The sequence below is a fragment of the Myotis myotis genome, unplaced genomic scaffold (assembly GCF_014108235.1).
Source record: "Myotis myotis isolate mMyoMyo1 unplaced genomic scaffold, mMyoMyo1.p scaffold_m19_p_2, whole genome shotgun sequence".
Classification (NCBI taxonomy): Eukaryota; Metazoa; Chordata; class Mammalia; order Chiroptera; family Vespertilionidae; genus Myotis; species Myotis myotis.
In genome coordinates this window covers 217685303-217709839 of record NW_023416324.1, presented here as the reverse complement: position 1 = coordinate 217709839, position 24537 = coordinate 217685303, and the positions used below count along the sequence as shown (strand labels likewise).

The 24537-nt window shown below is 46.7% G+C and overlaps 2 protein-coding genes across 2 annotated transcripts; both read right to left on the bottom strand.

Annotated features, from left to right (window-relative positions):
* Positions 1 to 1959: 1959 nt before the first annotated feature.
* LOC118676082 (beta-defensin 107-like) lies at positions 1960 to 9564 on the bottom strand. The gene is made up of 2 exons (XM_036349408.1): positions 9495 to 9564; positions 1960 to 2102 (listed from the first exon to the last, which is right to left on the bottom strand). The coding sequence occupies exons 1-2, from the start codon at positions 9562 to 9564 to the stop codon at positions 1960 to 1962; spliced, it is 213 nt and encodes a 70-aa protein (XP_036205301.1).
* A 1937-nt stretch (positions 9565 to 11501) lies between these two features.
* On the bottom strand, positions 11502 to 24309 carry LOC118675835 (beta-defensin 12-like). Its single transcript, XM_036348606.1, has 4 exons — positions 24237 to 24309; positions 23770 to 23811; positions 20313 to 20436; positions 11502 to 11580 (listed from the first exon to the last, which is right to left on the bottom strand). The coding sequence occupies exons 1-4, from the start codon at positions 24304 to 24306 to the stop codon at positions 11502 to 11504; spliced, it is 315 nt and encodes a 104-aa protein (XP_036204499.1). The 5' UTR covers positions 24307 to 24309.
* Positions 24310 to 24537: the final 228 nt, after the last annotated feature.

Sequence of the window (24537 nt, the reverse complement as noted above, 5' to 3'; positions counted from 1 at the left end):
GTGGTGGGTGCAGCTGGGCTGCTCCTGTGAGCCTGGGGCACCATGCAGGGTGCTCAGACCTCGGAGCTGGGGGCTCAGACCTCGGAGATGGGGGCACCCCGTGAGCGATGCTTAAAATTCTAGGGCAAGGCTCTTGGTGACCAGAGCCCAGACAAAGGAGTTGAGGCACCTGCAGCCAGCATTCAGCCTTCAGAGGACACCTGGGCCAGGAGGGCAGGGGTGGAAAGCCAAGTGCACAGCAAAGCAGGGCCCAGCTTGGCAGGCCTCTTATTGCCCAGGGAGTAGAGAGTGGGTGCTGCCGGTCCCTTTGAGGGTCCTGGGGGGTTCACTGAGAATGATAGGGAGCAGGAGCCTGGAGCCAACCCCTACTGCCCTGGGAGCACAGCCCACCAGAACCGGAAATAGAAACAGCTGCCCAGCCCTGGCTGCTTTGTCTAAGTGGATAGAGTGCTGGCCTGCAGACTGAAGGGTCCCAGGTTTAATTCTGCTCAAGGGCACATGCCTAGGTTGCCAGCTCGATCCCCAATGAGGGGGTGCAGGAGGCAGCCAATCCATGATTCTCTCTCATCATTGATGTTTCTCTCCCCCTCTCCCTTCCTCTCTCTGAAATCCTATATAATAAAAGGCTAATATGCAAATTGTCCCCACAGGCAGGAGTTCAACTGACCAGGAGTTAGACATGCGCTAACCACCAGGGGGCGGTGCAGAACATGGCAGGTGTTGGCAACTCGGAGCTGCCAGCGGGCAGCAGTGGAGGCACTACCGGCCCTGATGGGCCCTGACAAGTGTGGGACCATGGCAGGATGGCGGCACCAGGCCCCACTGGTCACCCCAAAGATAAGCCCAATATCCAGCCAGGCCTAGGGACCCTATGTGTGCATGAATTTCATGCACCAGGCCTCTAATATATATATATAAAACAGCCGCCCCCAGGACTGTGAATGCCTGGCATGCAGGGGGCTGTGGCACTAGCAGGCCAGGGGAGGAGTCTGGCAGAGGCAGGTGGGAGGCTGCACAACACACAGCGTGGGGTAGGAAGGGGCTTGGAGCCAGAGAAGTGGGGAGTTGGGTCACTGGGTGAGACTGAAGCAATGGGAGTGGGAGAGGGCACAAAGGAGTCTGAGGAGTGATGAGGAGGAAGATGAGAAATGAAGAGGAGGCAGAGAAATATCCAGAAGACCGTCCTCGAGGCAAAGGGGGGGAAATGAAGGCGATGGATGACACCGTAACTAGGTTCAGAAACAGCCAGAGGTGAGCACTGCCACAGGTCAGGGCTGGTCCTGGGATCGCTACTAAGAGATCAGGGCTGAGAGCTCGGTGGGCTGGGATCGAGAGGCTCTCACCACGGGGGCCAGAATGGAGGTGCTGTCCGTCTGTGGGCAGGTGAGTGGTGACAGGGCCCCTTTCCTTGTGGAAGGTGACACTCTAGGTCAGACGAGGAGTGGAAGGGATTCTGGCCTTTGCTGCTGAGGAAGGAGAGGAGGAGGAGGAATGCCTGACAGCGAGGCTGAGGCCGCCAAGCCGTGTCCAGCAGGCAGTCCAGTCACCACGCAGTTCAGTCTCCTCAGTTACAGGTACCAGAGTCTTGGAAGAGAAGGCCAAGCTCACACACATGTTTGAAGCTGGGACTGTCACTCCAACTCAGTTCATGTGGGTCTCAGTCCAACATTTCCAATTTACCTATTTAGTCTACTAATTCACTGGCTCACCCAATCAATCAATCAATCAATCAAATAATCCCTAGGCCCCATACCAGGAACTGTGGGTGCACAGGTGAGCTGGGCACAGCGTCATCCCTCCAGAAGCTCACAGTTTAGAAACGGTATTTCTGCAGCATCAGACACTGAACAGACTGCGTCAGAGAACCCAAAATGTGCAAAGATCCTGAGAGCATCAGGCACTGAGCTCACAGATGCCAGTGTCTCCACCGTTTTCATTTCTGTAGCTGCTGCTTAGTGTTCAATTCCTTTTTCTCCTTTTGCAGCAAAATGGAGTTAGCTCAGCTCTACAGCCTCCAATCTTATCTTCAAAGGAAAGGCATTCGATCTCACAGCGACCAGACATCTTTGCACAACGAATATGCCTTCGAGGTCCTCCCCTGGCTGTGAAGGAAGAAATTAGTCTTCAGTTACCCAGTAATTAATTCCTGGGTGACAAACTTTACATCACCCAGGCCAAGTGCAGAATTCCCCACCAGGAACCTCCTGGAGACAGAGCATAAGTCTGCGACAAGCCATGTCACCAGAGAGCTGTGTCTGAGCTCAGGTCCCTGGAAGTCGGTGCAGAGTCCTGACTTGATATTCATTTAGGAAAACCAACCAACAAACAAAGAGTTCCCTCTGTCCTAATCATGTCTAGGGAATAAGCAACAGAATTTTTGTTCCTGGGCGGGAAACAATATACTTTCTAGTTTCAAGAAATAGTTCTTTCCAATAAATGACGTTTTCATGTCTCCACATTAATAGTCTCTGATATGTAGCAAACAGTGAAGACTGTGCTATTTACATTACAGGCAGGTAGGGACAGGGTTGTGGGGTTCAAGCATAAAAAGGTCATGGTAGTAGCCGGCTCTGTAAAGAGGGGCAGCAGAATAGCGTCTGTAGCCCAGCAAGCACGTTTAGAACATACGCAACATGTGTTCATTCAGAACCGAGAGGCGAAGCTGAAGAGAACGAAAATGTTTCCAGCGAGGAGTGGCTGGGGGGAGGGGGCCATGCATTCTCAGGAGAAAGAGTTGAAAACACTGGCAGTCCCTCCAGAGGAGTCCTGCTTCTTCTTGGAAAGAACAACACTGGGAGGAAAAGGTGCGTTTTAGCTGTTACAGAAATGAGATATTAGGCTTGTTCATGTCCAAGTGAGGGCTCCAACCAACAGGAAGAAACGGCAAAGACTTAGATTTCGGCTCAAAGGGGAAAATGTGTGAACAGTCCAAAGTTGAATTGGGGATGCTGGGAGTTATAGATCACTGAAGTCTCTCAGGCATCTGACCGGCAGACCCTGAGCAACGGATGAACAGCTGCTCTCACACACGTTTCTGCGAAAGAGAGGCTAAGGCACGACTTGGCTACCGCCACCAAGAAGCCTGTTCGCCTGCCTCCTTGGGCTTCTATTGTCCTAACAGCTTGAACTAAAATTAATCTCTAGATACAACCAATAGCTAAGCATCCTTGAGAAAGTATATGCTTCTCCAAGGTCAGGTCTTTAAAGACGACACAGAGATTCTAGCAAAACACCCCGAATCGGACTTGTTTGGAAAAGTCAAGGTAGGGGCTGCTGCCTTTGGCAGGGTCCCCCTAGAGCAGAGGTTCTCAACCTGTGGGTCGCGACCCTTTGGGGGTCGAATGACCCTTTCACAGGGGCCGCCTAAGACCATCGGAAAACACATATGTAATTACATATTTTTTTTTGTGATTCATCACTATTTTTTCATTATGCTCAATTTGTAACAATGAAAATACATCCTGCATATCAGATAGTTACATGATGATTCATAACAGTAGCAACATTACAGTAATGAAGTAGCAACGAAAATAATGTTATGGTTCGGGGTCACCACAACATGAGGAGCTGTATTAAAGGGTTGCGGAGTTAGAAAGGCTGAGAACCACTGCCCTAGAGGCCACTGACCTTTCGGAAATCCTCCTTACAGACATTCCAACCACGTCCCGGCTTCCCCACCTCGGCCGACATGAAACATGCATAGCGTGCTTACATAGTGAATTGGGGCAGATAATTAGGACAATAATGACAAGCGCAATGAAAAAAAAGGCAATTATAACCTGATGAACAAAAAGATAGATACAGAAGCAGAGCAGCATTGATCAGACTGTCAAATTACAGCGGGAAGGCCGGGGAGTGTTGGGAAGGGGGGGGGGGGGAGAAATCAACCAAAGGACTTGTATGCATGCATATAAGCACAACCAATGGACACAAGACACTGCAGGGGGTAGGGGTGGGATGAGGGCATGTGACAGGGGGCAATAATAACAGGTAACCCTGTCAGAGCACAGAGTGTGCCTGGCACCGTGACAGCCGTTGACAGAAACACGGAGGCTGTGACACTGTCCCCGGGCAGGTGTCTTCCTTGCAGACTTTCAGTACGAGGACCCCTGGGTTTTAGCTGGACACGTGGACACTGAGCTAACGACATCAGTGCCTGTGTGGATCAATGATACAGAAGTGAACAGATGTTTCTAGGTCGTCTTTTTCATCGTGTTCTTGACTTACCTTTAGCTTTTCCTGTTAGAGCATCTTTATTTATTTTTATTTTTTAAATTTTATGTTATTGTTTAAAGTATTACACATAGTAGTACATATATCTCCTTTTTTTCCCATTGATCTTCCCCCAGCCTCTCCTACCCCCTGTCACATGCCCTCATCCCACCCCTACCCCCTGCAGTGTCTTGTGTCCATTGGTTGTGCTTATATGCATGCATACAAGTCCTTTGGTTGATCTCTTTCCCCCCCTTCCCAACACTCCTCGGCCTTCCCACTGTAATTTGACAGTCTGATCAATGCTGCTCTGCCTCTGTATCTATCTTTTTGTTCATCAGGTTATAATGGTCTCTATTATCCATGAATGAGTGAGATCATGTGGTATTTTTCCTTCATTGACTGGCTTATTTCACTTAGCATAATGCTTTCCAGTTCCATCCATGCTGCTGCAAATGGTAAGAATTCCTTCTTTTTTATAGCAGCATAGTATTCCATCATGTAGATGTACCACAGTTTTCTAATCATTCATCTGTTGATGGGCACTTAGGCTGTTTCCAAATCTTAGCTATGGTGAATTGTGCTGCTATGAACATAGGATTGCATATATCCTTTCTGATTGGTGTTTCTAGTTTCTTGGGATATATTCCTAGAAGTGGGATTACTAGGTCAAATGGGAGTTCCATTTTTAGTTTTTTGAGGAAACTCCATACTGTTCTCCACAGTGACTGCACCAGTCTGCATTCCCACAAGCATGCACGAGGGTTCCTTTTTCTCCGCATCCTCGCCAGCACTTACCATTTGTTGATTTGTTGATGATAGTCATTCTGACAGGTGTGAGGTGGTACCTCATTGTCGTTTTGATTTGCATCTCTCAGATAATTAGTGGCTTTGAGCATGTTTTCATATGTCTCTTGGCCTTCCTTCTGTCTTCTTTAGAAAAGTATCTATTGCCCTAACGGGTTTGGCTCAGTGGATAGAGCGTCGGCCTACGGACTCAAGGTCCCAGGTTCGATTCCAGTCAAGGGCATGTACCTTGGTTGTGGGCACATCCCCAGTAGAGAGTGTGCAGGAGGCAGCTGATTGATGTTTCTAACTCTTTATCTCTCTCCCTTCCTCTCTGTAAAAAATTAATAAAATATATTTTAAAAAAGAAAAGTATCTATTTAGGTCCGTTGCCCACTTTTTTATTGGGTCATTTATCTTCCTTTTATTAAATTGTATGAGTTCCCTGTAAATGTTGGAGATTAAATCTTTATCAGTGATAACACTTGCAAATATGTTCTCCCATACAGTGGGCTTTCTTGTTGTTTTGTTGATGGTTTCTTTTGCTGTGCAAAAGCTTTTTTTTAATCTTTAATTTCTTTATTGGTTAAGGTATTACAAATGTGTCCTCATCTCCCCATTAACGCCCCCCCCCCCCCCCCACACACACTCATGCTCTCATCCCCCTGTTGTCTGTGTCCATTGGTTTGGCTTATATGCCTGCATACAAGTCCTTTGGTTGATCTCTTCCCCTTACCCCCTCCCTCCCTTACTTTCCCTCTGGGGAGTGATAGTCTGATCACTGCTTCTCTATCTCTGGATCTGTCCCTTTTCATCAGCCTAAGCTTTTTATTTTGATGTAGTCCCATTTGTTTATTTTCTCTTTAGTTTCCATTGCCCTAGGAGCGGTATCAGTGAAGAAATTGCTTTGGCATATGTCTGGGAAAATGCCAAAATGCCTGTGGATTCCTCTAGTATTTTTATGGTTTCCCATTGTACATTTAAGTCCTTTATCCATTTTGAGTTTATTTTTGTGTATCGTGTAAGTTATTGGTCTAGTTTCATTTTTTTGCATGTATCTGTCCAATTTTCCCAGCACCATTTATTGAAGAGACTCTCTTGACTCCATTGTATGTTCTTGCCTCCTTTGTCAAATATTAATTGAGCATATTGGTTCGGGTCGATATCTGGGTTCTCTATTCTATTCCATTGGTCTATATGTCTGTTCTTGTGCCAGTACCAAGCTGTTTTGAGAACAGTGGCTTTGTAATACAGCTTGATATCTGGTATTGAGATCCCACCTACTTTGCTCTTTCTCAGGATTGCTGTGGCTATTCGGGGTCTTTTTTTATTCCAGATGAATTTTTGGAAAGTTCATTCTAGGTCTGTGAAATATGCCATTGGTATTTTAATGGGGAGTGCATTGAATCTATAGCTTGCTTTGGGTAGTATGGACATTTTAATGATGTTGATTCTATCAATCCATGAACATGGTATGTTCTTCCATCTGTTTATGTCTTCCTCTATCTCTTTTTTTCAGTGTCCTGTAGTTTTCCGAGTATAGGTCTTTTACCTCCTTAGTTAAGTTTATTCCTAGGTATCTTATTTTTTTTGGTGCGATGGTAAATGGGATTGCTTTTTTAGTCTCTCTTTCTGAAAGTTCACTATTGGTGTATAAAAATTCCATAGATTTTTTGGCATTAATTTTGTATCCTGCTACACTGCCAAATTCATTTATTAAGTCTAATAATTTTTTGATGGAGTCTTTAGGGTTTTGTATGTACAATATCATGTCATCTGTGAATAAAGACAGTTTTACTTCTTTTCCAAGTTGGATGCCTTTTTTTTCTTCTTCTTGTCTGATCGCAATGGCTAATACTTCCAGTACTATGTCGAACAGGAGTGGTGAGAGTTGGCATCCCTGTCTTGTTCCTGTTCTTAGGGGAAATGATTTTAGTTTTTGCCCATTGAGGTTGATGTTGGCTGTGGGTTTCTCGTATACGGCTTTTATTATGTTGAGGTATGATCCTTCTATTCCTACCTTGCTGAGAGTTTTTATCAAAAATGGGTGTTGGATTTTGTCAAATACTTTTTCTACATCAATTGATATGACTATGTGGTTTTTTTCTTTCAATTTGTTTATGTGATGTATCACATTTATTGATTTGTGGATATTGTACCATCCTTGCATCCCTGGGATAAATCCTACTTGGTCATGGTATATGATCTTTCTGATGTACTGCTGGATCTGATTTGCTAGAATTTTGTTGAGGATTTTGGCATCTATGTTCATGAGAGATATTGGCCTGTAATTCTCTTTCATTGTGTTGTCTTTATCTGGTTTTGGTATTAGGGTGATCCTGTTGCAGCGGTTCTCAACCTGTGGGTCGCGACCCCTGAAAATACATCCTGCAGATCAGATATTTACATGACGATTCATCACAGGAGCAAAATTACAGTGATGAAGTAGCAACAAAAATAATTTTATGGTTGGGGGTCACCACCACATGAGGAACTGTATTAAAGGGCCGCGACATTAGGAATGTTGAGAACCACTGTAGCATCTTTAAAACCAGATAAAACAGTCATGGGTTTAGAATGGCGAGTTGACCTTTCTCCCTAGTGCCAATTTGACTTAATGGGCAAGAGCCTTCTATCCAGCCTAGTCAGCTTATTTATTTTTAGACTTTGACATGAAAGGGAAATAAGCTATCTTTTTTTAGTCACTCTATTTTAAACTTTCTTTAGTAAAACAAGTTTGCCTTTAATTCATATAGCAGGTGCCTTCATCTTATAAACAGCCCTATTGTCATTACCATTTATAGAAAAGAATTGGAAGCACAGAGTTCATAGAGCTCATGTATGAGGACTGGAAGTGAGGTCAGCCTCAAGCATCTTGGCATAATTGTCGGTGGCTATTGCCTCTTGTATTGATCATCAAGCTCACTTTTGACTCTGAGATTCTCTGGGGCGGTGGTCCTAATTTGTGCCCGCTCTGTGCTTATTGGGAATTCAAATGTGCTCGAGCTGAGTGAGGGGTAGGGAGCGCTTGAGGAATTGGAGTCCTGATGAAAGGAGGTGGAGAGGACAGCTTAAAGTCAATTCCCTGGCCTGGGTGCCCAGTGTGACCCCCAGGGCAAGAGACTGGGGGCAAGAGCTAAGTAACTTGATTCTGCAAGTGAGACTGTGAAATGCGAGGGCATTATTCTCGGCTCTGGTCTTTACTTGTAGTCCTGGCTGCTTTCAAAAGAGCAATGGAAATCCACCTCCCAGGAAGCCATTCCTGATCCCGGAGCGAGAACCAAGCCTCTGCAGCTATTACAGTATTCTGTACATCTTCCTGTCTTGGACATTCACTTCATCTATTTTAAATTTATCAAATGCTATTTACTGTTGTAGGCAACCTATTTTTGACCAACACAGAAACAATAAACCAATAAAACATCAAGCAAATTAAGGGCAAAGGCCATGCTCTAATTATATTTTTACTTCCATTCTACCTGTCTTTACTATAGTTCTCAGAACAATCTCTCATGAACAGTGAGCACATATTCAGTATCTATTGGTTCATTAGGCCTACCAAGGCCCAACTGCATGGTGAACAAGTGCAGGAATTCAGGACCCATGCATGGAGCAGCGTCATAACAGGGGTGATAGACAGTTGAGGGGGGATGGACAAAAAGAGTTCTTAGGGTGTTGAGCAAATAGAGACCATTTCAAAGGACTCAGAACTTAAAAGTGAACTAATCAAGATGTTAGTGGTTTAAATGATGTAATTTGCATGGGTGTGTGCGAGCTAGAAAGAAAGTCCAAAATAATCCAAGATTAGGAGATTTGGACAATTTAGGGCAGTGGTTCTCAACCTTCCTAATGCCGCAACCCTTTAATACAGTTCCTCATGTTGTGGTGACCCCCAATTTCATTGTGACAAATTGAACATAATGAAAGCATAGTGATTAATCACAAAGACAATATGTAATTATATATGTGTTTTCTGATGGTCATAGGCAACCCCTGTGAAAGGGTCGTTCGACCCCCAAAGGGTCGCACCCACAGGTTGAGAACTGCTGATTTAGGGAGACATGGAAAAATAGACTGTTAAGAACCTGTTGCCATATGTTTGGTTTCATCGAGGCAACAAAGGCTGTACTTCCCTAAATGAGCAAGAGTGTCTGGAATTTGCCTCTGAGATTTTTCTCTCATTTCCCAGCAGTCACTGTAAACAACCTGAAGCTGGTAGGAGATTGCAGAGGAGAAGATGACTTTAAAAGGAAAGAAGTCTGAACCTTTTGTAGAACTTTTAGGACAATTAACTGCATACTCTCTGGTTAAAGATGTCTGGGTCAGTGTGGCCCCATTGTCCTGTGTCTGAGCTCAGGGAAGGATTTCCAGTAACTCGTGCATCTTGGGTTCTTTTTAAACTATGGGGTGAGTTGTGCACTTTCCTAAAAGCCCAGCTTTCTTCTCAAAAGACAGATCCTGAACAGACTGCAATCCTTCCATCCTTTCCCTCTTACCTGAGAAGATCTGAGCAAGAAGGAGGAGGACAGCGACCGTTAAGAGAAAGATTCTCATGGCACCAGGCATCCATGGAGAGAGGCCGCACCCAACGCTTCTAACAGGAACTTAGAACAAGTGCTGAGGCTCTGAAAGGACGAGCAGTCAACTCGGGTTTGCAATGTTCCTTAAGAATCGACTGTTCTGAATGCCTCATTAAACAAGGTGTGGGCTGACAAGTCAGGCTTTACCTACGTCACGTTTATGGGAGAGGAAGGCCGGGACCCTGTCTTCCTGCCTGGAACGCTCGCCTACGTCTCTGCCGAGGCAGCTCCTGCTTCTCCCTCAAGCCCCATCTCAAGGTCCACCTCCTCCATGAGATCTACACCCACCATTGCTTTTCTTCCTACCCAAGATTTTACATGCACCGTACCCTCTGTGCTTTAAGGGCAAACAGACAGCACTGGTTAAAATAAAGTGAGGCTGAGGCAAGGAGACATTTAACACTGTTACTAGAGATGACCAGTTTGGAAATAGTTTCTTCCCTGGGTCACAGAAAAGGAATTTCAGGGACACACACGTAAGAGGGTTTTAGCAATAGTGGCAGGATTTACTAGAGTACCCTGGACAATCCACTCAGCAGGCAGATCGTGTTTACTGCCCCAGGTGCCCACGCCTGTTGCCTCATCCACCGCCAGGTGGCTTAGCTCCCTCATGCTGAGAAAGAAGTCCAGCTGCCGGGCAGCAGCCCACATGTGGGGCCCAGGAGGGTCAACAGGGCCCAGAGCTGCTCACCCTGGCACAGGGCGACCGTGGTCATTACCTCACTTCCTTGTCCCTCATTCCCTATTTGTACATCCCCCGCCAGGGCCCAGTGGTGCCCGGGCCCCTTGGCATTGCCCTCGGCCCTGCTGCTAAAGAGACCTTTGTGTTTCCTGTTTCCTTGGGCTTAGGAGAGAGCAGGCTTTCTCTCAAACCATCCAATTCCTTTCCTGGCTTTTCCTGGGCTTGCATCCTTATTGTATCCGATCTTTTTTTCCAGGTTTGTTCCTCCCGTTTATGATTGCCATCTTGACTTCCACTGCACATGCAGGCAGTAAAGGAATTTCCCTCTCACTGTTTCTCCTTCCCCCTGTTAATTTGGGAAACTGGCTCATTGTTCCCTGGGGTGATAGGAAAGCCGGTCTTTCCTGCCCACTCAAACTTGAATCCATTTGGCAGAGTGACTCCAGCTGTTCCCTGCAATGTCTGTGAATTTGTAGTTTACTGACTTAGGCTCAGCCCGTTTTTCCCTTCTCTTTTATTAATAACTATCTACCTACTGTAACAAAACCACAATAACAACAACACTTCTATCCTTGGAAAAGAAAAGTCATTCATAGGGGGGCCTAGTAGCCACTGGGCATGGGGAAGATCACTGAGAAGAACTGAACCGAACGTCTGGTCTAAAAAATATGCAAGCCAGGAGAAAATGAAGTGTCATCTTTAGAACTCACCAGAGAAGCCATCTGCTCTGGGTTTTACTGGTACTGTGTGAGATTTTTTCTTATTGCTGGTTCATTCTTTTTACGTGTCAAAGGTCTATCCAGATTTTTTATTTATTTTCCAGCCCATTTTGGCATTTATGTTGAAGGGTCCCAAATTCTGCCGTCCTGATGTTGCCTTTTTGGAATATTGGTTTTAAGCTGTTTCTCACGAAACAGTCTCATAAAGAACCTTTGGCCCTCCCCACCTCCCTGCCCAGGAGGTTCAGACAGAAACACCTGCTTCCAAAAGAGAACCTTAAGACGGGGCTTCGGGCCATTAAGAAGGAATTGACCCAAATGAAACAAAAAGTGGATTATCGACTGGAAAGCCTGGAAAAAATTGAAAAGAACAGAGCAAACAAGCAGGCTTGTCCTTCTCATCCCCAGTAGAGATGAAGAACGAGACAGGAGAGGGGCAGACCACCAGCTTCCTGAAGAAAGATGAGTCTGACGTGAAGATGGAGTCCGAGGGGTGCGGAGGACTCTGCTGAGGAGGGGGACCTACCGGATGATGATGATGATGAAGATGAAGATCGGGGGGATGACCAGCTGGCGTTGATCAAGGATGATGGAAAAGAGGCTGAGGAAGGAGAGGGTGACAGAGGCAGCGCCAATGCGAGGATGACTCTTAAGCACATAGTGGGGTTTAGAAATGTTGTCCCACTATTTCTTTATCTAGGCGCTTGTCTGAGATCAAAATTTTCACCAGATCCTCTCCCTAGTACCTTCAGCACATGCTCACTGTTCTCCCAATCTTGTCCCTCCCGTGTCCATTGATTCCTATTGCCCTGCGCCTAGTCCCGTGTTCACTTCCTTTGATGCTCCTAGTAGTTAAGTCTTAACCCTGTAATTTTTGCTTTTAATTTTGATACCTCTGTATGACTTAACAGTAAAAAGGATGTCTGGTTCTTATCAACTGTCTCCAGAACAATCTCCTGTTACGCAGGGAGCACAGTTCTTTTCATTCATATGTGAGTTCAGTCGTTGCTTCCCTAACTGCAAAGGCAATGGCATTGGTTGAGTAGCACTGAGCGCAGCTTGGAGTTAGAGGTGTGTGTTTTATACCCCATGTAAGAGTGCTCAGCACACAGGGAACAATGTATTTTTGTGAATGGGAGTTGGCTTGTCAAATGCATCCTCTAGGTAAATAATTAGTGTAATAGTTTTTTTGTTTTTTTTTATTTTATTTTATTGATTTTTTACAGAGAGGAAGGGAGAGGGATAGAGAGTTAGAAACATCGATGAGAGAGAAACATCGATCAGCTGCCTCCTGCACACACCCTACTGGGGATGTGCCCACAACCAAGGTACATGCCCTTGACCGGAATGGAACCCGGGACCCTTGAGTCCGCAGGCTGACGCTCTATCCACTGAGCCAAACTGGTTAGGGCTAGTGTAATAGTTTTAAGATTTGTTTTCTAAAGTTGATACTGTGGGTTATTTTTGTGAACAGCCTGATGTTTGGGACCTTTTTTCCCCTCAAAATAAACACGTCCTTATTAAACCAGGGAAAAAAATGTTACCATACAATTGTCTGTAGTATTCCCTGGTAATACGTTGTGAGTGTTTCTAGGATTTAAAAAAATGTTTTATTAATGTATAGTTGGCATATAATAGTATATAAGTTTCAAGTGTATAGCATCGTGATTCAGCATTTATCTGATCCCTTATGATGTGATTACCACATTAAGTCTAGGAATCAGCTGTCACTATAAAAGTTATCACAAGATTACTGACCATATTGATTTATTCTTGCATAGATTCAAGTGCTATGTTTTTCTTCTTTTCCATATATAATATATTTGTAATCTAAATCTATACTTATAAGTACATAGTATATAAATATAGGAAAAATATATTTAGAATATAAAATAACACAAATTATATAATGTATAAATTTTCAACAAAACTACAGACTTTCTTCAGATTTCACTAGTTTTCCCACTCATGTCCTCATTCTGCGCCTGGATCCCACTTTCCATGGTTGTCACATCTTCTGAGTCTCCTCAGGTCTGTGACAGTTTCTCAGAGGTTTTCCTTTAAATATGTTTGTATGTTTTATTTTTTTGAGGTAGAGAGAGGAAGGGAGGAGAGAAGGAGAGACATCAATGTGAGAGAGAAACATCAACTACTTGCCTCCTGTATGCACCCCAACCAGAAATCAAACCCGCGACCTGGGTATGTGCCCTGACCAGGAATCAAACCAACAACCTTCTGGCAATGATGCTCAACCAACTGAGCCACACCAGCCAGAGCAACTTCCTTCATTTTGCATGACTAATAATTTCAAGGCTACTGGTCAGGCATTTGGCCGGCTGCCGACCCCTCCATGGGGTTTGTCTGACGTTTTCCTCAGGTGAGACTGGCATGATGAGTTTTTAAGGTCCCAGTGGTGGCCTTCTCGTCATATCCTGATAATACTTTTATTTTGGTAAGAACGGTAGTCATGTTCTCTCTCCCTCTGTCGTTTCTGATTTTCGTGATTTCGGTATTCTTACTTGCTTTGTTCTTGGTTAGTCTAGTCAGGGGTGGGCAAACTTTCTGACTCGAGGGCCACAGTGGGTTCTTAAACTGGACCGGAGGCCGGAACAAAAGCATGGATGGAGTGTTTGTGTGAACTAATATAAATTCAAAGTAAACATCATTACATAAAAGGGTACGGTCTTTTTTTTTTTTTTTAGTTTTATTCATTTCAAACGGCCGGATCCGGCCCGCGGGCCATAGTTTGCCCACGGCTGGTAGCTACAAGTTTGCCTATCTTGTTGATCATTTCAAAATAACACACGGACTTTTGGTTCTGTTAACTTACTTTATCATTTTCTTAGTCTCTATTTCATTAATTTCTACTCTAATCTTTATTATTTCCTTTCTTCTGCTTGCTTTGGCTTTATTTATTTATTTATTTTTGCTTTGGGTTTAGTTGGCTCTTAATTTGTAGCTTCTAAAGTTTATTGATTTGAGGTTTTTTCCATACAGGCATTTGCGACTATAAAATTTCCCCTAAGCATTGGTTTAGTTGCATCCCATAAGTTTTGGGATTTACTTTTTTGTTTTCATTTATCTTGAACTATTTTCTGTTTCTCTTGTGATTTCTCCTTTGACTCATTATTTATTGCAAGAGGGGTGGTTTAATCATCACACATTTGTGACTTTTCCAAATCCCCTTCTTTTATTCCCTTGTGGTTGGAGAACGAATTTTCAATTCTTTTAAACTTATTTTGGCCTAACATATGGCCCATCCTGGAGAAATTTCATGTAAACTTGATTGAGAAGAATATGTACTTTGCTATTGTGTGGAGTATGCTGTGAGGTCTAATCGGTTTACACTGTTGTTCAAATTTCATTATTCCTTACTGATCTTCTTTCTAGTTGTTTTATCCATTATTGAAAGTGGGAGATTGACGTCTCCTACTATTGTTGAATTATCTATTTTTCCCTCTAATTCTGTCAGTTTTTCACTTCACACATGTTAAGTTTCTGGTATTAGGGGCATATGTATATACTAGAGGCCCAGAGCACAAAACACATGCATGGGGGCCTCCCTTCCCTGGCTGCCATCTGCCAGCGGGGGGCCTTCCTTCATGCCACACTGCCCCCTGGTGGTCAGCACATGTCATAGCAAGCAATCGAACTCTTGAGGGGACACTTTGCATATTAGGCTTTTATATATCCTACTAGAGGCCCGGGGGGGAGAGGGGGTCCCTCAGCCCGGCCTGTGCCCTCTCGCAGTTTGGGACCCCTCAGGGGATGACCACCTGCTGGCTTAGGCCTGCTCCCTGGAGGGATTGGGCCTAAGATGGCAATCAGACATCCCTCTGGCAGCCCGGCAGCCCTCGGGGGATGTCCACTTGCCAGCGGGGAGCAGGCCTAAACTGCAGTGGGACGTCCTTAGTGCTGCTGAGGAGGCAGGAGAGGCTCCTACCACCACCGCTGTACTGGCAGCTGCCAGGAGCCGGTCCATGCTTGCTGTTTCAAGGGACCTGGCATATATGGCATACTGTTCTTAATATGTTTGCTCACCTTCTTGGCACTATGTGTTTTAACCAAGGTCTCTGAGAAAGGTTGTTTCCCCAGGTAGGGATTTTCCCCTGAAGTTAGGGAGGGAATAAAACCCCTCAACTAAGTGCCAGGCGGGTAATTAATCACTTTAACTATGAACAATCATGCTTAAGCTACATAATCTTTACTCCCTGGAATGGAGATAAGAAACGCCCTAACCTTTGAAATAGAGATTGATAGGATTGGAATCAACTGGTATAAATACAGATGTAAGAAGACAGAACCAAGAGAGACAGAACCTAGGCACAGAACCTACACAGAACGTTCTCTAGAGACAGAAGAACTTTGCTGGAGAGAACATGGCAAAAGATCCTGGACTGAACCTGACTACAGAAATTGGCAAGAGAACCTGACTAGAACCTGGTGACTGAACCTGGCTGGAGAACCTGGACAGAACCTGGCTGAAGAACCTAGCGAGGGAACATGGCTACAGAACCTGGCTGGAGATCCTAACCAGAACCTCGCTGGAGATCCTGACCAGAACTTGGCTGGAGATCCTGGCTGGAGATCCTGGCTAGGCTACTGATCAACTGAACACTGTCTCCGTGTCATTCCTTCTTCGCCAACTCCGTCCACACCTTTGGGGACCCCTGGACCCGCTGGGGCTGGACCCCGGCAGGCAGCCATCAGCCTGGCTTGTGGCTGAGCAGAGCTCCCCGCTGTGAGAACACACTGACCACCAGAGGGTAGCTCCTGCATTGAGCGTCTGCCCCCTGGTGGTCAGTGTGTGTCACAGTGACCAGTCATTCCCAGTCTTTCTGCTGTTAGGGGCAGTTTGCATATTATCCTTTTATTATATAGGATAGAGGCCTGGTGCATGGGTGGGAGCCGGCTGGTTTGCCCTGAAGGGTGATCTGGATCAGGGTGGGGGTTCTGCTTGGGTGCCTGGCCAGCCTGGATGAGGGGATGATGGCTGTTTGCAGCTGATCACACCCCCTTCAGGGTAGGGGTCCCCACTGGGGTGCCTGGCCAGTCTGGGTAAGGGGCTAAGGGTGACTGAAGCTCCCAGCCTCTTTTTTTTTTCTTTTTTTTTTCCTGGGATTTATTTACCTTCTATGGCTGTCACTGGAGCTGAGGCCCGGCTCCAGCTCTGAGGCTGTGGCTGGCTGAAAGCAGGTTTCTGGGTTTGTTTAGCTTCTATAATTGCAACATTGTTGCATCCAGAGCTCAGAGCTGGGCTGTGGCAGGCGGGGAACCTAGGCTTCCTCCATCACTGGAGCAAGCAAGCCTCATGTTCGCTTCAGCTGCGTGGCTGCTGGCCGCCATCTTTGTTGGCAGTTAATTTGCATATCTTGCTGATTAGCCAATGGGAAGGGTAGCAAAGTTACGGTTAATTACCATGTTTGTCTATTATTAGATAGGATATAATATAACCCTAATATGCAAATCAACCGAACGGTGGAATGACTGGTCACTATGATGCACACTGACCACCAGGGGGCAGACACTCAGAAGCTGCCCCCTGGTGGTCAGTGCGCTCCCACAGTGGGTGTGCTGCTTAGCTAGAAGTAGGGAGTGGGCTTAAGCCAGCAGGCGGACATACCCCGAGGGATCCCGGACTTCGAGAGGGCACAGGCCGGGCTGAGGGAACCTCCCCCCCCAACCCCCCCCCCCCATTGCACAAATGTCTCGCCCTGGGCCTCTAGTATAAATATAAAAGGCTAAGTGACCGAATGACCAGTTGACCGAACGACCAGTCGAACGGTTGCTATGACATTCACTGACCACCAGAAGGCTGCCCGTCGTGGTCAGTGCACTCCCACAGCAGGATCACCGCTCAGCTGACCAACCCATCCCGGTGGCCCACCAGCCCCGTGGCAGCCACTCCCTCCCTCAGTGTCCTGCAGGTTGAATCTCCAGAGAATGGGCCAGGCACTGATGGACCGGCGCTGCCAGCACGATCCCGACAGTGCTGCCGCCCTCCTGGAAGTCGGCCTTGGGCACCATGGCCACTTCCCCTTCCTAAAAGCTCCGTGAAAAGAAACATTATAAGAGTGGCTGCCAGGTGGCTCCCTACAACCGGTGTGAACGTCAGCGGGATGGATCCAGATCCTGGGCCTGCAAGGGCATCCCACGGCCCATCCAGAGGGCCAATCACATCCTGACCCCCCCCACCACCCTTCTCTGGATGGGCACCAGATGCAGGGCTCAGGGCTGGTGAGCGCTGCTGCGATCCTCTCCCGATCGGGACTGACTGGGCACCAGCCTGTGGCAGGTGCAGTGGGGCCAGGATGAGTGGGGGCAACAGGCAGGAGCAGCAGACGGCGTTGGGCTACTGGTTTCAGCCCAATCCCCGCAGGCCACCCCGAGGGACAGCACCCAGGCACGAATTCGTGCACCAGGCCTCTAGCATCTTTATAATTATTGTTTCCTTGATGGATTTAATCATTATTATAAAAAGTTCCTCTTGCCTCTGGTAATGATCTTCTCTTAGAGCACATTTTGTTTGTTATTAGTATAGCCACCAAATCAAAAGTGTGCCTCTTGTGCACAGCATATAGTTGGATAATTTTAAAGATTTTTTTCTGACAATTGCTAATTGGAGTGTTTAATTAATTTTGCATTTAATGTCATAATTGATAAGGTGGGGTTTAAATCTGCTTTGCTCTTTGTTTTCTAAATATCATATCTTTTTTGTTCTTCTGTTACTCCATTATTGCCTTCTTTTGTGTTTAATAGATGCTGTCTGGTTTACCATTTAATTCCTTTGTTATTTTTATTTTTTATTAATCCTCACCCAAGGATATTTTTTCTATTGATTTTTTTAAACAGAATTGTAAGGAGGGGAGAGACAGAGAGAGAAAAATCGATGTGAGAGAGACACATCAATTGGTTGCCTCCCACACACACCCCAATCCGCGAATCGAGCCTGCAATGGAAGTATGTGCCCTTGACTGGAATCGAACCCTCAAACCTGGGACCATTCAGTCCTCAGGCCAACTTTGTCTCCCCGCAACCCTCATTTGTGCGGTTAAAAAAAAGTCAAGTAGTTTTGAAGTCTGAGAGTGATGGCCTGGCCTTGGCCTAGAAGGAGAAAAGCTGCCTCTTAATGGAGCAAGAGCCACGGGCCTGGCAACCTGCTCTCAGTGGCGGTGGCCGCTGGCAGACGGCAAGGAGCAGGCACCTGCACGCGACTGAGCCTCCCAGCGGCCACGGGGGCTTGGAAAAGGGCTCTTGCCTCCGATGACATCAGCGTCCCCGCAAACACCGTGATTTCAGTCTTGAGACCCTGAGCCGCACAGGCCCAGACCTTGACACAGAGTGTGAGATGCGTGTGCTGCTCTACTTTGCTAACGGGGTGGTGCTCTGTTGTCACTGAGAGAAAGAAACGCAGGACTTGGCTGGGGAAGCGCATGTGTGCGTTCTTTCAAGGATCCTGTACGACGCATGACATTGCTCAGTTTCCTGCAGAATGAGTATTCCTTCTGGTTGATCTCTTATGAAGCTCCTTCCACTCCTCTCTCCCAGGGCTACATCCTAAAATCCCTTACTGCTGGGTTCCTTTGCTTAATGAGCCACATTCCTGGGGATTGTCCATTTAGGATGGTTCCAGCCCAGTGACCTTGAATAGCATTCACTTGGTCCATGGGAATCACACCTTGCCCTGCCTAATACACTCTGTTGTTGAATTTTTCTTCTTGTCCTGCCAACCGCAGCCAGACCTCCTTGCCTGCATATACTTTCAGGTGTGAGTCCGGCATGAACAGTTCCCCAAGGACCCTCCTTGAAGCCCATCTCATAGGACTGGTGTAAAACTGGTGGTTTTCTCACCCTTGAGGGGCAGAGTGAAGTCACAATCACCTGCTCCTCACTCTCTGATGACGCTCAGCAGCACACCCAGCTAGAGTGGCTCCAGGCCTGGGACTCCATCCTATTCCTTTCCCTCTGGATCTCCTGAACACTAAACCAGCGACTGTATTCGTGCTAAGTGTCGCTTACGTTGTATTACAACTTACTGTGCTTATCAGCACATTTTCCAAAGAAACCCTGTGCCCTGCCTTCTTTTGCTTTCTGTTACACCCTTAGGTCTGCGTAAGATTAAGTGCTTCTAATCACAATTTCTCTGCTATTCTTGCATTTGTGGTCCAGTACCTTAATTGGGTATATGGGAGTTAATGATGCCTAATGTTTTATCCACTACCTCTTGAGAATTCAGCCCAACCTGATCAATCCTGCTTTATAGGCATCTTCATTCCCTTCCAGTTATTGACAGGGGGCTTGGGAATGAAACCCAGAACCAAGAAGGGGTAACAGGGATTAGCATAATCAGATCATTGACACAATTTCAGCATTCAGGTACATTCCGTGCTGAATATTTTAAATTGATCTCTAACGTTGTCATTCACTGGCAAGAAGTGAAAAGGCCAAGTTGGGGCATAGACATTAACTGAGTTGGTGTGAGTTGTTTTATAGGAACCCCGTAAGCACTAGAATCAAGAAAGGACAATATGTTGGCCTACCAGGAGCTGGTGGGGGTACAATGCATTTATTGGATTCCATAGAAGTAGAACTCCATAGATGTTTTCCTGTTTTGTGAGAATTGGTGCATGTAGGCAGATACGCAGAATGTGACAGTGGTGTGAGCGTCCTCTCCTGGTCTGGCTACCACCTTGAGGAAAGGACCATCTCTCTGGGCCTCCATTTCTCCCAGTGTAAATGGAGATGGTAACATCCGCCTCATGCAGAGATCTTGAGTCATAGGAGGAAGAGCTTTCTCAGGTATTAGACACTCTACTAATACAAGGGACCTCTTGCCCTTTGAGATCTAGCATGTAAGGACCTGGAGAGTATTCTGCTGTGTGAAATAAGCCGCTCAGAGAAAGACAAGTAAAACGCGATCTCACTCATGTGTGGAATCTAAGGAACAAAATAAACTGATGAACAAAATAGATCCAGAGACACAGAAGCATGGAGCAGACTGACAAATCTCAAAGGGAAGGGGGGAGGTGGGGGTGAGATGAAAGTAACAAAGAACTTCTATTTGGAGATGCATAACCCATGGACATAGACAATAGGTGGTGAAGGCCTGTAGCAGGATGGGGTGCAGGGTGGACGAAGGTCAATGGGGGAAATGAGGACTTTCAACAGCAAAGATAAATTTAAAACAAAAGCGAAGAAACAAAACAAGGGGGGGAATGTGAAGGGCCCTGACCCTCACGCACTGCATGACTGTGTTCAGCCACATCACCTCCTTGACCTTCTCTGAGTAGCCAGGGCTGCCGCAGAGGCCGGGTGAGCGCTGGTCTGACTTACTCGATCCTCCGTCGGCAGCAGAAGAAGTTCAGCTTGCAACTTCCGACCACCTTCTCATCCTCAGTGCACATCTTCCTGCACTTGCCCCGCCCCAGCCTGCATGGCTCACAAGCAGCAAACTCACCTACACGGAGAAAGAGCTGCTCACGTCTCTTTCCCGGACCCTGGAGGTGGGGAAAAGGTCCAAGGCCACAAAAGGAGAGGGTTTGTATTTATGATGATAAAGGGTGTTTTCAAGAACCATTGGGGATTTTTCAAAGAGCTCTGCTTTTTTCAAAATGGAGTTGGAGAGAGTTCATTTTTAAGCCACAGGGAGGTGCTATCCTGGTCCCCCCTGTGCTTCTAACCTGCCTGGTCAAAAGGGAGCATCATCAACACATGCGTGTACAGGACTGTCCCTTGCACACCTGGCACTGCATGAAGGCTATGTGACGATGATGGGAGGGACACCATGGAGTGTTAAAAGGTTCTTGGTGGAGGAGTTAAAGACTTAGGTTCAGTTATAATTTGCGTCTTGGAATGGCCTTGTGTCCTCAGGAAACTGTTGAACCTCAGCCTTCTCAGTTGTCACGTGGACGTGCTACAAACACCAGTCAACGTCTACATTGTTTTAGTGGTGAAATGGAACAAGTTATGTGAGAATATTTTTCCAGCACTACTCACTCAATTAGCTCTTTTTGTTGGTACTTTAAGCAGAAGGTTTTGGGGGGTTTTTCTTACTAGTAATCTTCACCTGAGGATATTTTTTCCATTGATTCTTAGAGACAGTTGGAGGGAGGGTCGGAGAGAGAGAGAGACATTAACTGGTTGCCCGCCCCCGTGTCCCAACCAGGGCTGGAGATTGAACCTGCAGCCCAGGTATATGCCCTTGACCAGGAATCAAACCCGAGACCCTTTGGTCCATGGGCTGATGCCTAACCACTGAGCAAAACTGGTCAGGGCTAAGCAAAAGTTTCCCTACATGACCGCAAGAGTGTCCAAGCTAACCTCATGGCCCAGGTACGCAGTGTCTTTGCCACAAAAGGAACATTCCTGTGCTCCTCTAGTTCTCAGGGGCCAGCACTGATGATGTGACCTGCTCTTTGGGATTCGGGATTCTCTCCAGGAGCTCAGTCACTGCAAGCTAGAGGGTCCATTCTCCCGCCATCACCTGGGGACCCTCTCTGGGTGTTTGCATGCAGGGCTTATATCCAGTTGGTACCCAGAGGTGCCAGCACAACGATTCTGTATGACAGCATCTGCACTTCTCAGGCAGCAGACGGTCTGATTGCCCAACGCCCGTGCTGCGGTGCCACCCCTGCTTAAGAGTACTGGTGGGCACTGTTCTACCTGGTTGAGAATCACAGAATTAAAACTTGACTTTGATGTCCCCCGGCAAAGCCTAATTTAGCACTTACTATTTGTGACCCCACCCCACCCTCCGGGCAGAGTTACATAACATCCCATCTATGTCTCTGCTTCATTATATGTAAAACTAGTGGCCTGGTGCACGAAATTTGTGCACTGGGGAGGGAGGGGTTCCCTCAGCCCAGCCTGCACCCTCTCCAATTGAGGGGTTCCCTCAGCCCAGCCTGCACCCTCTCCACAGGGATTGGACCTAAACCAGGGGTTGGACATCACTCTTGCAATCTGGGACTGCTGGCTTCTAACTGCTCACCTGCCTGCCTGCCTGATCGCCCCTAACCTCCCTGCCTGCCTGCCTGATCACCTCTAGCTGCCTCTGCCTGCTTGCCCGATCTCACCCCAACTGCTCTCCCCTGCCAGCCTGATCTTGCCCCCAACTGCCTCTGCCTGCCTGATCACCCCAAACTGCCCTCCCCTGCTGGCCTGATCTCGCCCCTAACTGCTCTCCCCTGCCAGCTTGATTGCCCCTAACTGCCTCTGCCTCAGCCCCCACCACCATGGCTTTGTCTGGAAGGAAGTTGGATGTCCGGAAGATGGCCAGTTGACCCGGTCTAGTTAGCATATTACCCTTTTGTAAGTATAGATAGATTATATGGGGTAGGATTGCTAAAATGGGGGCGGGGGCTTTTCAGCAGGAGGAGATGCTCTTGGCAGACAAAAACACATAATCCCTATATCTGGACTGATAGCCAGCCATATGCACTATACTGCCAAACCGGTCATTTAAAAATTGAACCGCTTTCTTACACCTTACACCAAATAGCTGTTGCCCTTAAAACCCCTCCTCAGCCCCCACCTTAGGGTCTGCTTTCGTAGTTCATCCAGATTAGGTTCTGATTGGTCGGCTTCTATGCCAGTGAGTGTCTCTGGGCCTGATCAAAGAGGCGGGGCTGATCAACAGCTGCCACTAAGGCTGCAGATCAGACCCTGCCTCTCTCTCTGCAGGCCTCTCTCCGGGTCTAATCAGCAGGCCCCTTGGCAGTCAATGCCCCCAGCACTGGCTACAGTCAGTGCTGAGTCGCCATGGCAACCCAGCACTGACTTCTGGTGTTAGGTCAAGCCTTAGGTCCTTACGGAGCCTGGCTCTTTATATATATAGATGGTGGTTGTAATAGTACCTACCACCTAGGGGTGTCTCTATTTAATATGTTTTTATTGATTTTTAGAGAAAGAGGAAAGGAGAGGGAAAGAGAGATAGAAACACTGATGAAAGAGAAACATTGTCAATCAGCTGCCTCCTGCGCGGCCCCCCCCTTTTCTGTGGATCATCCCCCCTACTGAGCCTGCAGCCCAGGCATGTGCCCTGACTGGAAATCACACCGGTGACCTCTTGGTAGCTGGACTGGAGCTCAACTCCTGAGTTATGCCAGCCAGACCTAGGGATGTTTTGAAAATGAAATGAGATAATCCACAGAAAGTAGTTAATAGACTGCCCAGTGCACAGTAAGTACTCAATGACTAGTATCAGCCTTAATTTCCTCACTCTGAAATTCTGTCTAAACATTTTTAAATTCTGTTTGCAATTACCCCAGAACATTTATTTCTGTTCTGTGTATAATACGCTCTCTTCCTGTAAAGTACACACACACACACACACACACACACACACACACACATCAGTGGGCTATTTGTTAAGAGCTCTCTGTCATGGAGTGTTTGCTGAATGATCCTTTCTCCCTCTTAGGCCAGTGACATGCATTTGGGACACACTTTACTGGATTCAGGAAAGAGCCTGGAAGCGATGGATCAGCATGTTCCCAGAGCAGTGCTAATGGGCTGGTTCCAGCTCAATCCTCTGACCTTGGTTTAGGGATCACCATGAGTGTAGCCACCAGGTCCAAACCAACATTACAACCCAGTAACACAGATTTCTCGTGAAATAAAAAATCCAAATACGGTGCTGGGACCAAGAGGAAGAAAGAGAAGAGTGAGTGGGAGTTCGGGCAATTCTATTTTTACTGCTCTCTCCTTCACCTCCTGTGTCCAGGAATCAGAGATAGCGGACAGGCCAGTGTTCCTCAAAGTGAAACTACACACAAAGGGTTTAACTCACCTCCAGGGAATGGCTGGGAATACTCAAGTCCTGCCCGGGACCCTAAATTCAAAGCAAAGCACATTTTGAAAATTAAAATCAATGCAGGGAACAGGGCTGTAGGAAACAGTACTCCAACCCCACAGATCTCCTGTTAGGGGCAGCAGGACACAGGGATGCAGATTTATTTTATTTCTGAAGCCTAGCCCTCCTGGTAACCAGGAAGAAGTTAAAAGAAGAAGAAGAAGAAGAAGAAGAAGAAGAAGAAGAAGAAGAAGAAGAAGAAGAAGAAGAAGAAGAAGAAGAAGGAGGAGGAGGAGGAGAAGAAAATAGCTGTTCCCTCTTAGACAATTCCACAGAAAGTTCAAGAAATTCCTGTGAGACGCACAGTGGGGAGCTGACCATTACTCCCAGTTTTAGGGTGGTGCATAGGAGAGTCATCCCATTTTATGCTCTGCCCCATTGAAATCCCAGCCATTCTCCTTTACCTGATGGACATTGAGCCAAAATGAAGAAAAAGACAAAGACAAAATACAGCATCTTCCTGCTTGGGGCCATTGCTGGCAGAAGACGTGTCTCCACAGCTTTGAGGGGACAGGAGGCCCACTTATATTCGAGAACCATGTGCCCTGCTCTTGGGCAGTGAAGCGAATCAACAAAGAGAGCACAGGGACATGCTCCATTTCCCCGGTTCAAGAGCAGACAGGATGGGGGACAGCCCTCAGCCTCCATCAAGCACTCTGCTCTGTGGAAAGGGCAGCAGGCGGGCGTTGAAGCCCAGAGCCTCAC